General features: G+C 31.1%; 1 protein-coding gene across 1 annotated transcript; it reads right to left on the reverse strand.

Moving 5' to 3' along the window:
* Positions 1–862: 862 nt before the first annotated feature.
* On the reverse strand, positions 863–12,590 carry LOC113385565. Its single transcript, XM_026623416.1, has 5 exons — positions 12,467–12,590; positions 11,572–11,671; positions 9,527–9,612; positions 3,527–3,650; positions 863–1,022 (listed from the first exon to the last, which is right to left on the reverse strand). Exons 1-5 carry the CDS (start codon positions 12,588–12,590, stop codon positions 863–865), a joined length of 594 nt encoding a protein of 197 aa, XP_026479201.1.
* Positions 12,591–15,552: the final 2,962 nt, after the last annotated feature.

Raw genomic sequence — 15,552 nt, forward strand, 5'->3', positions numbered from 1 at the left:
AATGTAAAATATAAATTTCAAGGGTTCATTTTTCTACAGAGTGCATTTTTTAACATTGTAAATCATCTTGATCTGGTATTTTGTCAGAAATATTAATCAGCAATACTGGAATAATTATTTATTTACTTTAACTCTTGTAAAATTGCATTTTTAACTTAACTTACTTTTTTATTTCCTATTTTTTTATACTTTTTACTCCTTTGCCAATTGGTCCTTTTTACCCCACCAACGTGTAAGCTTTCATTGAGGTTTTATTAAAAAAAGCGAATCTAATTTAAAATTAATAAAACATCTTATAAAACAAATAAATAACGTACACTTAAAAATAATATTAAGGTCATGTAAACTAAACAACAGTGCTCACAACCAAATAAAACTAAACAACGAAAGAAAATACTTTTGTTTGAGATTTTCAAACATTACTATGTATCTCGCGATATCTCTTTTCCTCTACTTTCAAATATTGTTGGTAAAAGTTCCTGACTTCACTAGTTTTTGAGATATCGGTGATGGACCTATTTACCCGCGGACCTTTAAACCCAAATCTACCCTATCTGATGTTCAGAAGTTTCTCCAACTCGCCTTAAGACATAAAGTCACTTACATCTATTAATGTTTTTCAAAATAAGTTAGAAACTAGTAATTTTTGGGTACGAATATATCTTTACAATTTAGCTGATGTAATTATGTAATAATTCGTTAAATTAAGGCGGATTCATTTCGTGTCGCTATCACACATATTCCAAATACATTTTGATACCCAGAAATGGTATCATGCACATTTATGGCCTATTTATATGAAAGATATCAAAACTAGTAGATGAGTAGATAATTTTTATTTTTTTGTAATTTTAGTATCAATCTACATATCAAACGCCATAGAAGCGTCCATGTCGCCAGGAACATCCATTGTGTGCATCGCATCAGCAGCTTTCGGATCGACTGTTGTACTTCCGATTCCGGTCGAAGTTTTTCGACGATTTAGTTCGGCTTTTCTCAACCACGATTTGAGCTTTTCATCCCTGCAACAGTTTAGTTATATTAATTACATATGTTTTTAACTTTCCGAATAAAGTATGTACGTGTGTGTGAACAGATTTTTTGCCGTAAATCGACGTTTTCTCAGAAACGGCTGGACCGATTTTCCGAAAAGCCATTCCATGCACCTCGATGAGGATTATTGTTTGTCAATTTCGTGCGACAATCGGCCAAGCCGTTTCTTTACAAAAAATGAAAAATTTTTCGTCCACGTTATAGCCCGCAATTCTGAATCGATTTTGAAAATTCAAAAACTGTTCGAAAGATATTGATTGGAAATCGTGCTGATTAGTTTTTGGTAGAGATCGAACAGGTTGTCTTGCTTGTAATAAAGTATCAAAGAAATTTTTATTATTATTTTTTTGACGGTAGATACCATAGTCTTATAGAATCTATAAGACTATTATAGAATCTATAAGACTAATCTATAATATAGATCATACTAAAATATTACGGCAACTCGTTTAACTTTAAAAATTCGTCAAAGTTTGCAAAAATTGGTATCGTTTTTGGCATTTGTCAAAATTAGACCTTTCATCGCCGTTTGCTCAAAAACGTCTGAACCGATTTCAACAATTTAAAAGCCATATTTGATGCACCTCGATGAGGACTATTGTTTGTCAGTTTTGTGCGACGATCTGCCAAGCCGTTTCTTTATAATTCGAAAAAAAGTCAAACTTTTCGTCCACATTTAATAAGCTCATACTACCGAATCGATTTAAAAAAATCAAAAACTGTCCGAAAGACAATAGTTGGGAATTATACTGATTAGTAGAAAAAAAAAAATAAGCCGATTTTTATGGATTTTTTTGGGGGATATTTTTCATGGTCTAATAGAACTTACTAAAATATTACGGCCTCACTACAAGTAATTTAATTTTAAAATATCATCAAAGTTTGAGAAAATGAGTATATAGTTTTTTTGACGTTTGGTTAAAATAAAAATTAGACTATTTACTTGGTATAACGATAGAGTACTATTGGTCTTAATGAACATACTAAACCATTAAAGTCCTACGAAAACTGGTTCAATTATAAAAATTGTTGATTTTTGAAAATTTGCTTATAGAAAATTCTCCGAGTTAACGTGTTCGTTCGTTTTCAATTATGTGTAACTCGGAATACTTTTAATCACTCACAAATTAATTTATTTTTTATTGATTAAGTCGATTATTTACACGTATCGGGAAGTTCATGTAACTTGCCTCAAGGCAAAATACCAATACCAACTATTCTAATATGTGTTAGAGAGGGGTAACTCCGGAGTGAGTTATATCCGAGGATATAATGGAGTATATCTACGCGGAGTTGTATCGGAGATTTTGTCATATCCCTTCCCTAAAGTCGTACTAAATCTATTATATATTAATACGTACAGACATTTGTTTAAGATTTTTTACTAATACAAAGATTTGCATCTAAAAAATCGGTCACTCTTTTGTCTCAGGCAATTTTATGACTTTCTGAGGTGTAAAATGGCCGAAGATAATACAGTTTTGTATTTTCCATGAAATAAAAAATATAACTGCAAAAGTATAGAACAAAATTGAATTGTGTTCAAGTTTAAATCAATATAAAAATAGTCAAATGCTTACTTAATAAATCCCTAGATATATGAGCAACATACTATAGAGCACATTTATGTTGAGTATTAGGTTTCGAATTCGTCGTAGTCATCGGAGTTGTTAAGTGGATATAATTTATTTCTGAAGCGGAATCAAATCCTAATCGATTCGGCTTTGGATATGATAAGACCAACTCTAATATGTATAGATCACTTGCCCAATTGATAATAGCGTTAAATAATAATTTGATGTTTAAATTTACTACAATCTCTAATTACAATACCGAATATAAATGTTATTGATAGATAAGAAGTTTATATTTAAGCTTAATGCTGATCTATTCATATTATTTGGAATTACTATATATAAAGTTAACTTTGGAATATTGAATTTGTTTTCAAAGATACATTAACTTATGTTTACAAAAATATATTTTAATTAATCTGCCCAAGCTTTGCAGAGTACAGATTTTTAATGCATGAGTACTGATTTCTCAGGTTTTTTGGTTTAGTTTTCAAAACTTAACATTCTCGATACATACCCATAACATGCATACAAAAATATATATATATATATATATATATATATATATATATGTTGATTGACAAGAAAATAAGTAGTAACCAACCCAAATTTTGTGCAAACAAATCAGCCAATTATCATAAAGATCTCTATTATTTCTCTGAATCTATTGAATTAATATATGGTTTCTAAAACACATATTTGTTATCAAAATTAAGTATTATTTCACAAACGAACAAATGAATGTGCTCTCAGTGCTCTGTCAAACTCGAAAAACAATGACTCTCATTATATCAAAGAAGCTGTTTACAAGTTAAATGGCAATCGAATTGAAAATCTAGTAAATATTACTAAAATAGATATTTACCAATTTTTTGATATGTATAATCAAATTAACTTACTGCTTTTTCATGTATATACAGTACAATATTGCAGAAAATCCGACTGTAGCCATCATTATCATAGCTATACATCCAGCAATTACGACATAATGAAATATATAATCAGCTTCTCGTTCAATTCGACCTGACAAAAAAAAATACATAAGATTAAAGTATATTTATTTATTTATAAAATACTCTTTTATAAAGGTTACAGTTTAATTCTTCGATGGAATCAAAAAATATAAAATTAATAATAAAATATATAGTAAAGATTATAAAAGTACATATATAAAACGAGATCAACACTGTCACTTTGACTATGACTATGATTTTCAACTAGCATCGGTGAAAGTAAATAATATACAGTTTCTTAAAACGAATTTATAACGTCTCCTAATCCTCGAAGACGTCTGCACAAATACATGTCAATGGGCATCAAAGTAACACTTCTTCGGTGAGCTGTGCACAAGTAAGCGTCTTCGAAGAATTGTGTCATATAAATTTCAATAGCTTCATGTAAAGCCTCAATAGCTGTTGCTGAAAATCTCATATCATTTGCTCCTAATATTTGTAGTGTTTCTTTAACAACTCTACAAAAAGCGGCCTTCGGAATAAGTAAATACGTGGTTTATTGTAACTTCTTTACTTCTCTTAACCATATTTTTTACGACGTCTTTTTCGAATTGTTGAATTATGCACTACAGGTGCATTCTTAGGTGGTGCGGTGGTTTTTGTTTTTTCAGGAGTTTTCTTAGCTCTTGCCATTTTATATATATTTTATTACAACAATTGTTTAAAATAATTAAAATGGCCGTTAAAATAACCCTTCTTTATCAAACCGTCCAGCCTGTCACCAGTCAAGGTTCGGGCGCGAATTTAATATTTTGACATGACCATGACATGACCGTTTTAGTAACAGAACTACTGGCACATTGACACTTTGTATAATGAAGCGTATTCAGTGGCTGCCAAGTGAATGTTTTTTTTAATAAATAAGCGGGGCGCATGGCATTGTGGCTTAAGGTAAATTGCTGGTACTTCCCGTACCAAAAATTATTTTTTTAAAAAAAGATTAACATTTTTGAAAAAAAATTACTTTGAAATAATTAGATTTTTGAGAAACTGTAAATTTTTGACAAAACTTTTTGAAAAAAAAATGTTTTCTTTATTTTGGAAATTCTGAACTTTTTTTCTAAGCTATCGTACTGCTTTAACAACATAAAGACGAAATATCGAAGCGCGTTAAGCGCCGCGTCGCTGTCTAACGGATAAACACTGGTACGGAACCCATAGGAATGTAAACAAAATTTATACCATAGATAAACAAGTATTTATACTTATTGTTAAAATCTCTATAAAATATCTAATAATTTGATGTGCATATGTCTAATATTTTGATCGCCAAATGGCATTTTTTTTACTTTTTTTACAAGAACTCCGAAACCGCTAGACCTGCCTTCATGAAAATTTAATCAGTTCTTCATCTTACCAATACAAGTAAAAATTATTTACAAGGAAATTATATACGAATTATTAAAATCGGACGCTCCGTTCTCTTAAAAACTTAGTTAGGGTAAGGCCGGGCTAATTGAGCATAGGGGCAAGTTGAGCAATCGAAATATCTCGAAAACTATTCACCCTCCGTTTATGCATTATATGGCGGAAAGATAGAGGTTTGGGAGAAATAGACATCCCGCGATCGCTAGTGGCCGCTCGACAAATGAATGAAGCTGACGGGCGTTTTGTTTATTTTGAGACAAAAAAGTAAAAAAGTCATTCATCACGAGTTTTCGTTTGGTTTAGTCAAATGTTATTTATTTTTAATCAGGTAAATGTTATTCTCCCACATAATTATAGTACTTTTAATATGCACAGAGATTCTGTGATGATTATTTTGAAATTCCGAGTTGGGGTTAGTTGAGCATAGTTGCTAAACTTGTTCTGTCACTAAGACAATTACCAATAACTTCCAGAAATTTATTATTTTTAAGATTTAAGCTAAGTCTATGAGTAATAATATAAAGAAATAATGATTTTAAACAAAAATACTGAATATAATGGTAAAATAATTCCTAAGATACGATATTGTTTTGTTGATTCTACTTTTCGTTAATTATTCAAAGCAAATTACTATAAGTTTTGTATTCTTTGTTAATAAAGACTGGTTATTAAAAACTTATTTTATTGCATTATTATCGACATTAAACCTATGATTTCATTATACTTTCTTAGTGCTCAACTTGCCTCACCTATGGGGTACATTGAGCATACGTGACTTTTTGCATTCAAACAGCTGTAGCTTTTAAATTTTACTTATTACCATAAAATAGTATTAACACTTTTGTTAAGCGATAAACAACAAATCCATTAAGCCGTATAACAATTTATTGAGACTTTTCATTGAGAAGCTACATCCGTTTAAGTAAAAAGTTGCTCAACTAGCCCCGCCCTACCCTACCGTTTGTGGAACTTTTTGCCCCGTATCTTCGAAACGGCTCCCTGCATATGTCAAAAACTAATCAGCACGTCTCCTTATCTACAGCAATCCAATGTTTTTTGAATAATTGAAATCGGTTGAACCGTGTTCCTGAAATCGTTGACGAAAATTTGAATCCGCACACACACACACATACACACACACACCCTCATACATCGATTTTGTGTAAGGTATGCCAAAATATTCAGAAACCTCTGAAACGTAAAGATATGCGAAAATTTTCATTTTCGATTTTTTTGCGATTACTTTAACTTACCCTATGGGAAGTTAATTATATGTATGATATAATTATATTCATAATCCTTTCACTTTTCTGTATATTCTCTTCTCACTTAAGTCGTCCAATATTTGCATTCTTCTTCGAGCTTTTGGTCGTCATATTTTTTTTCAATTTTTTAATATATCTTTTAATTTTACAATCAAATCCAGTAGAGTTGTTATCATAGATAAATATATATCTTGCCGATCCATCCATCCATTTTATCTTCTCTAGCCCCACTACCCAAAAAGTGTATATTCAAATAGAAGGTTGTCAAATATCTCCCTTCCGCCTTTTTGTATTATAAACCAAGAGCAAAAAGCGGAAGGGAGATATTTGACAACCTAATATACTTATTACAAATTTCTTTTATAAGGTTGCTGTATTTAAATAAAAATTCATGGATTTATTATTTAAATCCGCCACTAGTAGCTTATGCAATATTATATTATACTTATAATTATTCTCTATATACTTGTGAAAATGTAAACAAATTTTCTTAAAATTAAAATAATTTTTATGGCATAATTTTGAGAAAATAAACTAGTGGCGTACGGCATTGTGCCTTGAGGCAAATTGCTGGAACTTCCCGCAGCGTAACGAAATGTTCAAGGAACTTTCAATGTTTTCAAATAGATTATTATAAATACTGATGTTAAATTGTACAATATTTATAAAAATTATATAAACAGAATTAGAAAAGTTAATATAATTTATTGTTAAAATAATAAATAATTAAATATAATATATAAGTGAGTTTTAGAAATTTATCCAGAATTAAAATCAAAATCTGAATTATTTTCGATATTCAAAAAAAAAAAATATTTGAAAAAAAAATGAAAATAAAATGTTTAAAACAAAATTTTTTTCCAAAACAATTATTTTGTCAAAACAAGCAGAACGTTTTTTGAATCATTCAAATCGGATGCTTAGTTCTCTCAAAAACTGCAATTTTTTGCACATTTAGCTCGGTATCTTCGAAATGGCTGGGCCTGCCTTTGCCAAAAACTAAACACCACTTCTCTCTCTCTCAATAGAAATCGAATTTTTGAACCATTCAAATCGGTTGATCTGTGCGCCCGAAAACGTGGACAAAAAATTATATCCATACATACATACGCACACATCCATTTTTTCTGAGGTATGCCAAAATGTTCAGAAACCTTCAAAACGTGAAGAAATGCAAAAAAATTCAATTCCGATTTTTGGACGATTACAATAACTAACTCTACGGGAAGTTAATAACATGCATCTAAGGTTCTATTATAAGAATTATTACCAGACTTTAGAATTAGATCTACTACATATTAGATCTGCCGGAAAGTTATGTCAGTTTATGGATGTGATCAAACAAATAACTATTTTTTCTTTCGCCAATTAATTTTATTGAATAATTTAATTGCCATTATTATTGATGATCTCTTGTCAGCGTGAAGGAAATTTGTCTTTAGATGCCAGAAATTGAACCAATGATAGACATCTTTATTTTTTGACGAGTGCCTAAAGCAGGCGCATGTGGCCTGGTGTTATCGTGTGCAGTATACATGGTCTGTTCAAAAAGTACCCGGAATTACTAATAATTAAATTTCGCGGGTCTGGAGTGTCTGATTGTCAAAATTTTTTTTTATTGTGTTGGTATACATGCCCCTAAAGTATGATGAAATTTTCAGCTATATTCACTGTTTACTTTGTCTGTGGTAGTCGCTAAGGTTCGACGTGTTTTTCTGAGCTCGGCGATTTTTACAATGGAAGAATTGAAAAGTCAAAGAATTTGTATTAAATTTTGCGTAAAAAATGAAATAAAGTGTTGCAAAGTGCAAAAATTCACCAGATATGGCTCCGTGTGACTTTTTCCTATTCCCAAAGTTGAAGAGACCCATGAAAGGACGGCGGTTTTCCTCGATTGAAGAAAATCGCTGAGAGTGCTCAAGGACATATCAAAAAGTGAATATCAAGGGTGCTTCGAAAATTGGAAAAAACGCTGGCATAAGTGTATTATATCTGGGGGGGACTACTTTGAAGGGGACCACATTAATGTAGACGAATAAATAAATATTTTTTTGAAAAAACGAAAATTCCGGAAACTTTTTGAACAGACCTATGCTCCTTCTTCGGACTTCTGTCTTCAAATTATCCAGTTGCTGACAATACTTTTCCGAATTTAGTTTTTTGTTTAATTTTGAAAGTTGATAATGTATTGGTCCTTAATTCAGACTCTTTGGTTTAGACTTTAGAGGCTTAACGTCCAGGTTTTCTAGGTTATGCTAGCATGCCATTTTTACAGTATTGTCGTATTTAATTCACTTGTTATCCTCAGTTATCATCTGATTCAAAAAGGGCCCGATTTTTATTTTTTTTATTTTTTATTTTCAAATTATAACTGTCCAGGAGGCATTCAGTAATTATGAGTAAAGTAATAAATGATATTTTAAAATACCAGCCATTGGTAGTATTTTAATATGCAGAAAAAATTATAAATCTAAATTGTAAATTAACTATGCTGAATCTAATGGGTTTAATCTTCCTAATCTCCTATAGTATATTTGTGGAGAGCAAGTTTTTCTAGTATATTTGTAGAGGTAAGAGAGATGTACATATGACAACTCGATCATCTAAATTTTTCTGATTTCATTCATGGAGCACTTATGTTGAAAACTAGCATTCTAACTCTATTTTCCGAATATGACCAGTAATGATTTGTTGAGCCGAATTAAACTTATCTGCATTCTCCGATGATGCCAGTAAATCATATTTCTCCAACATTACTTTAACAACATCGTGGTCGATCAAAGATGCTCGACCGGTAGGTACGTGGCTCAACATAAAGTTTGAAATCACCTGTTTTAAATTATGCATACCATCTTTTGCATGTCCTATCACAAACTGTACCTTCACTAAACACTTTAAATAAATTTCTACTGGCTTCTGTAGTATTCCTTCCTCATTAGAAATTATATAAAATCTTAAAACTTAGTTAGTCGCCACGGTTATACTGAAGTTTCACACTTAAGGCTAATATGCCGGCATGCAATAAATGTGGCAAAAATGATATTATAGATTAGGACAGACCATCTCGGTAGACCTAATATACCTATTGAATTTATATTGCAATTCTAAATGGACTGAAAAATATGATCAATAAGTAAATTTAGTTCAATTGGAGGTAATAATCGATGATTCTATTTTTACTGATATGTTTAAGAATATTTTCAAAATTATTAAAAAAATAGAATTAAAATAACTGTTGTAATAAACTATTTACCTTCATTATCTTCTTTCTCTAATAATGATTCTAGTTGATCGAAGGAATAATCACATTTTTCAGTAGTTCGATTGTAAGCTCCAAACCTTGTAAAAGATAATTTCAATTTAGACCAAAATTATTAAATGCCAAAATTCAGACATATATAAAATTATAAATTCACGATTCAATATATATATAGTGACTAGTGAGAAATGTATGTATGTAAATAATTCACTTTCTGATTCACATAGAAATGGCAACTAAATAATTGATATTCAAACACGAATAATTAAAAAAAAATATTGCAGAAAAGTTGAGGTTTCGATTAACCAGTTAACTGTGATCCACGAATATAAATGTCATGAAGAATTGGCAGAATTTTGTGTATTGACGAGTATAATCGGCATTATACATATAAAACATTACTTAAATTAAATTTTAAAACATATAGGGTGCTGTGGACGGAAGTAAGCCACGTTTTTATTTTTGGTTGTTAAAAATGAAAATATTTTTTTTTGTAGTTGTAGTTTTAAAATGCAATGCAGATGCTTGCAATTATCTTTGGAAGTATATCTTTTGTTGAATGGCAAAAAAGTGTATTTACCGTGTTTTCCGAAATTGTAGGGAGCAATGAGCCACCCAAATTTTCATCTGAAAAATGCTGCTATTTGCTACAAATTCTTACCCTGAGGGTTTCCAAATGCGCCGATTACGATCCGTTATCAAATTTACAAAATTCAAAATAGTTGACACGAAATGTAAATCAGTAATAATGTTCATTTAATGTCTGAAAGAAAGGATTATAAAGCTGGAATGATAAAATTGCCGACAAACATTTTGCAACATTCAAGCACAGATTATATGTGCAATTGGTGCATGTAAAGACGGTGCAGTTCGTCATATCGTCGCACTTTAAGTGAAAGGGCCTGTCGCAGTTATGGCACTCGGTAGAGTTTTTGTCTGATTTACCGGCATCAATTTAATGCAAAATATGCAAAAATCCATGTCTTTATTTGAAGAAACTGAAGACTTTCATTTTTGCCTTTTTTTAAAGCTGATTGCAAAGTATTGGCCTTCTTTGAAACTTTTGCTGATACTTGCAATTTTTGACGCTGTGCTGCTTCTTCCGCGACCTCTCTGTTTTCGGAGGATGTACTGATACTTTTAAAAGACGATCCGATATTTTATTTATTTTCACTTCATTCCTAGCAATAATCAATTTTTCATAATTCACAAAATTCACATTTGGGAGTTCCCTGTCATTTTAGGAGGCATGATGACCGAAGTGATAAAAATAAGTAAATAAAACGTTTCAATAATCGATAAAAACACTATACTGTGCAGAGAACGGCATTTCTCAAGTGGCCCATGTCTGTCTACAAATAGTGGCCCACTTCTATCTACAATTTGTATATGCATCCCACAAAAATAATAGGTATCTCTTTCGGCAAAAGTCACTATGCAATCGGCAAAAGTCACTATGCATTTCGAAGATCATATGCCTATATAATAAATTGTATGTTTACTTGAATTTTTCTCGTTAAAATTCGATGACAAATCGCCTAAAAGCGTACAAGGGTAAAAATTTCTCGGCGAAATTCTTAGCACGTATCTCTGTACAGTGCTAAAGTAGGTTTATAACCTCCAAATGCTTTTTAAAATTGAGCAAGTATCAAAATATGATAAACGTGTGCGCGGTTCGAAATACATGTCACTAGTTTTAGAGTTATTCGAGTGGCCCACTCCAACCTGTGGCCAAAGTCTGTCCACCGCACTCTATATATGTATTTTGAAATATTTGGAATATTTTGAGGCTATGACGGTATAAAATAAATAGTAAGTGTAAGGTGATCATACGTCCCGGTTTTCAACCTAGTGTCCCGGATTTGCCAAAAGAAATGATTGCCCTGGATTTAGAACATTTGCCCGGGTTTTCGAGAAGTATTGATTCATATTGAAACTTCACAATTACTACAATAAAAAATGTTAGTAAAGCCTAAAGTTTTCTGCAATGCACTTCTTTCATTTTGCAATGATACAATTCATAAAGCATTTATTAGTACCTCCCACATTGGCATGTAGTCGGCCCACCCTTTTCAGCGGCATAGCAAAACAGTCCTAGACATTGAGATTCTTCTTGGCAGGGATTTCCAAAGGTTGTTACTTAAATAAATATTACATTGATTATTATTTTTATTGAAATTACTAATTAATATCTACACAAGCGTAAATATAATAAAATAAAAAACACATTTTAAGACAAAATTCTTTTTTTTATTTAATATACTTTCTTTCGAGGATGATTTACCAAATAATACCGGATTATAGCAAACTTCGAACTTTTTGATACCATTTTTGTTCCATGGATATAAAATAAATTCTTAAAAAAAATTTGTTTTTTTTTATTGATGCTATGTCCGATTATTAGACTTTCATAATACATATGCCAACATCTATTTCTATATATCTTTGTGTGTTTGTGTGTGTATGTATGTATGTATATCTTTAAGAAACGCTAGAAAAGAGATGGATTAATTTGAATGATATCAAAATGTTTGATTCTTAAGGACAAGGCGCAGACTTTACTTCTCATTGTTTTTGAATTGTCAATTTCAAAAATATGGAAAAGTTGCTATTACAACAAATTTTAGTAAATATATATTTATATTTTCTAAATTTAAAAACTGACTTGTCTATACAAACAAAAGAACCATAAAGTTTTGGAAATTTGTTTGGTACTTTTAGCTCATTTTGTTTCCTGCTTGTATAAAAAAATATCCAACACCCATATAAAATTGTTACAAAACAAAAGGAGTAGAAACGTTTACAACAATGGTGATTTTGGACAAACAACAATTATTATTGAAACCTAGCTTATAGCATATGACTGATATAAAAAGTCAATTTATTATTAGAATCGGAAAAACAATACTACTCAGTACTTATAAGCAGACTAACCATTATAACAGAATCCTTCGTGTTGTATCAGACCGGCTTTGCAACGGCAATTTCCAAAACTGCACCACTGTAAAGGGTTATTGCAATCAGTATCCTCCTCGCACTGCGTTCCTAAAGAAATCATCAATTTGCCTCATAAAGGCAATACTTCTATCTCATGCTATTTATAATATGGTGTTATGTTATGCAAAAGTTATAGATTAAATAACAGAGTTATTGTCATTTTAAATATATTTCTATGATTTACAAATTATAAGTTATTTTAGTTATTACTTTAAATATTTTTCAATGTAGCAATCAAGTAATACCCCGCATAACTAACTTGTTAAACGTTTTTAATTCGGCCCAGTGTATAATGGTTGAAATTTTGGAAGAAATAGTGAAATTAGCGAAACAATCCCAATTGGATTAGATAAATTGGAATTTGTTGCAGAAATAGTTCAAGAAACAACAGCTAGTCCATGGCTAGTTCTTCTAATGATGATCTGAAGAAATTAAATGAGAATGAAGAAAACAACAATATTAATTTTGAAGAAGAGTGAAAAGAACTTTCAATGGTATTTGTAAATGGATCTTTGACCAATGATAGAAAATATAGAGCATTTTTTTGAAAATTATAAAGATTTTGACATAAGTTGAAATGTAAGATGAGGTGTTGTGGATACTTATTGTCCAATCATCAACAACTTGTAAAAGAACCCAGAAAAAACGCAAGTTGCGTTTGATGTCTTCTTGCCAAAAAGGTGAAAAATGGGAAACGCAAGCTGAATGATCTAACTGAATACGAACACACACACACACATATACAAAACTCAAAAAATCGAAGAGAATGGCAGGACCTATATAACGCCTGAGTGCTTTAAGGATTGCTTGCGCATTTTGCACAATATCGGAGGAAGCACTGTGCGTCATTTCGGAACTCTGCCTCTCTTAGTCTTAGCAGAGGAAAGACGGCCAATTTATCATCGAAGACATCAACATCTGAGTCCTGAAAAGTTGAGAATAGAAGAACGGCAGAATAGCATTGACCGATGGCAGCAACTATCGGATGTCGCATTGAAGGGCAGATGGACGCATCGTCTCATTCCAAATGTCAAAGTCTGGCTCAATCGCAAGCATAGGAAAGTAAATTAATTTACTTCCCTATGCTTGCGATTGAGCCAGACTTGTCAATATCGCTTCAACAACAGTATCTGAAGTAATTCTTTGCCTCATCGTCCCGTAGAGCACTAAATTGCACTAATAATAATTATTATACTACGCAATTGCTATCTGGGCACGGCTGTTTTCGAGCCTACCTACACCGCTTCAAGCACGATAGCTCGCCGGATTGCTCATATTGTTAGGGCGAAATCGAGGATGCTGAGCACGTGTTCTTCATGTTCCCGCGATTTAGTGCTCTACGGGACGATGAGGCGAAGAATTACTTCAGATACTGTTGTTGAAGCGATATTGACAACTGAAGCTGCTTGGAACGCCATAGACAGATTTGCGAGAGATGTGCTAATTGACCTGCGATCTATGGAAAGAGAAAGGGCAAATGGGACTTCGCACAATTACAAGCTAAGTATAAAATCAAGATAAGAATTTTAACATTCTGAATCCTTCCCCACAAGTAATGCTGAACGGCGGTTTCCATGGAGACAGAGGCAGGCCAAAGCGGAGGTTTTAGTCGGTAATATTAGAGTCCGACATACCCAGTTAAACACCAGCCTGGGATGCATAAAGGCATTTTTTTTTCGCTATACAAAAAACGCACATATACACAAATCCCATTTTCTCTCTGAAGTATGTCAAAATGTTCAGAACCTCTGAATCGTAAAGATATGCAAAAATTTTCAATTTTATTTTCGCCTATTACTATAACTTACCCTACGGGAAGTTAAAAAGCAATAATACATAAAAAAATAAAATTAATATTTATTCTAACTCTGATAATAAATTCTCCTGACAAAGTTTCATGTAGTGAAAATTGTATCCATCAGTGCGTTCTTTATAAAAATGTGCCCTAAAAATATGTATTTCAAATAGAAGGTGTATTTATCTCGATTTGTATTATTGTATTTCCAGAAATAATGAGTTTGATTATAATTATGATAATAAATTGATCAGATCTGATCAGATCAAATCAATACTACTAAAATAAGTTTTATGAAGTGTAAGAGTTGTAATAAAAATGCAATTATGATTTTTATTTTGTCATTTAAATTAATAAAATCAAGAGCATCGCAATTATTGCATAATGTAGTTATCAATCTATAAAACTTTTTTAAAAAAAAATAAAATAAAATGATGAATTTTTTTAACCAGGTGACAATTTTTTAAAAAGTAACTAAAAAATATATTTTAACAATGATGAATTAACTGAGAGTTTTAATGAACACTTAGTCATGTTTGTTTAATGTGTGTTATTTGTTGTGATATAAATTAATTGGTTTGGTTTTCACAAAATAATTGCTCAAAGTCAACTTTTGGAACTTTGTGCTCCGCCTATTCTATGTATCTTAGTTTATATTATTTTTATTAAGCATAAAATAAATATTTGGCGCTATTTTTATTAAAATGCACAATTTTTCGATCAACCAATCCCTAATCCTATTATACTGCATGTTGGGGTAGCCCCGCTAGCGCTTTTTTGCTTTACGCTCTACTTATAACGTAAAACCCGCGCGTTTTAAGCGGATAATCACTTTACATAAGTTTGTATAATAGTTAATTGAAATTAATTAAAATAAATGATAAAGTTAAGGATTATAATAAATTTTATACTTACAACGAATCGTGCCTGCAGTTTCCGCATGTATTATACGCACATACAAAAGAAGCAAAATCAAGCTATTTTTAATAAGCTAGAATAGGACTCTGCTTGCCTGTGTTACATATATGTTATATATTTATATATAATCTGTTATATATACATATACATACACGTTATATATATATATATATATATATATATATATATATATGTAGGTATTATACATTCTTAGTAGTTTACTGTATATGTGAGAGTTTGCATACGTAATAATTAATATCCATGCATGTGTTGATTACTGATTATGAGTTCAATCAAAACTTAAAATAAA

This window comes from Ctenocephalides felis, unplaced genomic scaffold, assembly GCF_003426905.1.
Source record: "Ctenocephalides felis isolate EL2017-DRISC unplaced genomic scaffold, ASM342690v1 CF-g0.4_SCAFFOLD_03571, whole genome shotgun sequence".
NCBI classification, from domain to species: Eukaryota; Metazoa; Arthropoda; class Insecta; order Siphonaptera; family Pulicidae; genus Ctenocephalides; species Ctenocephalides felis.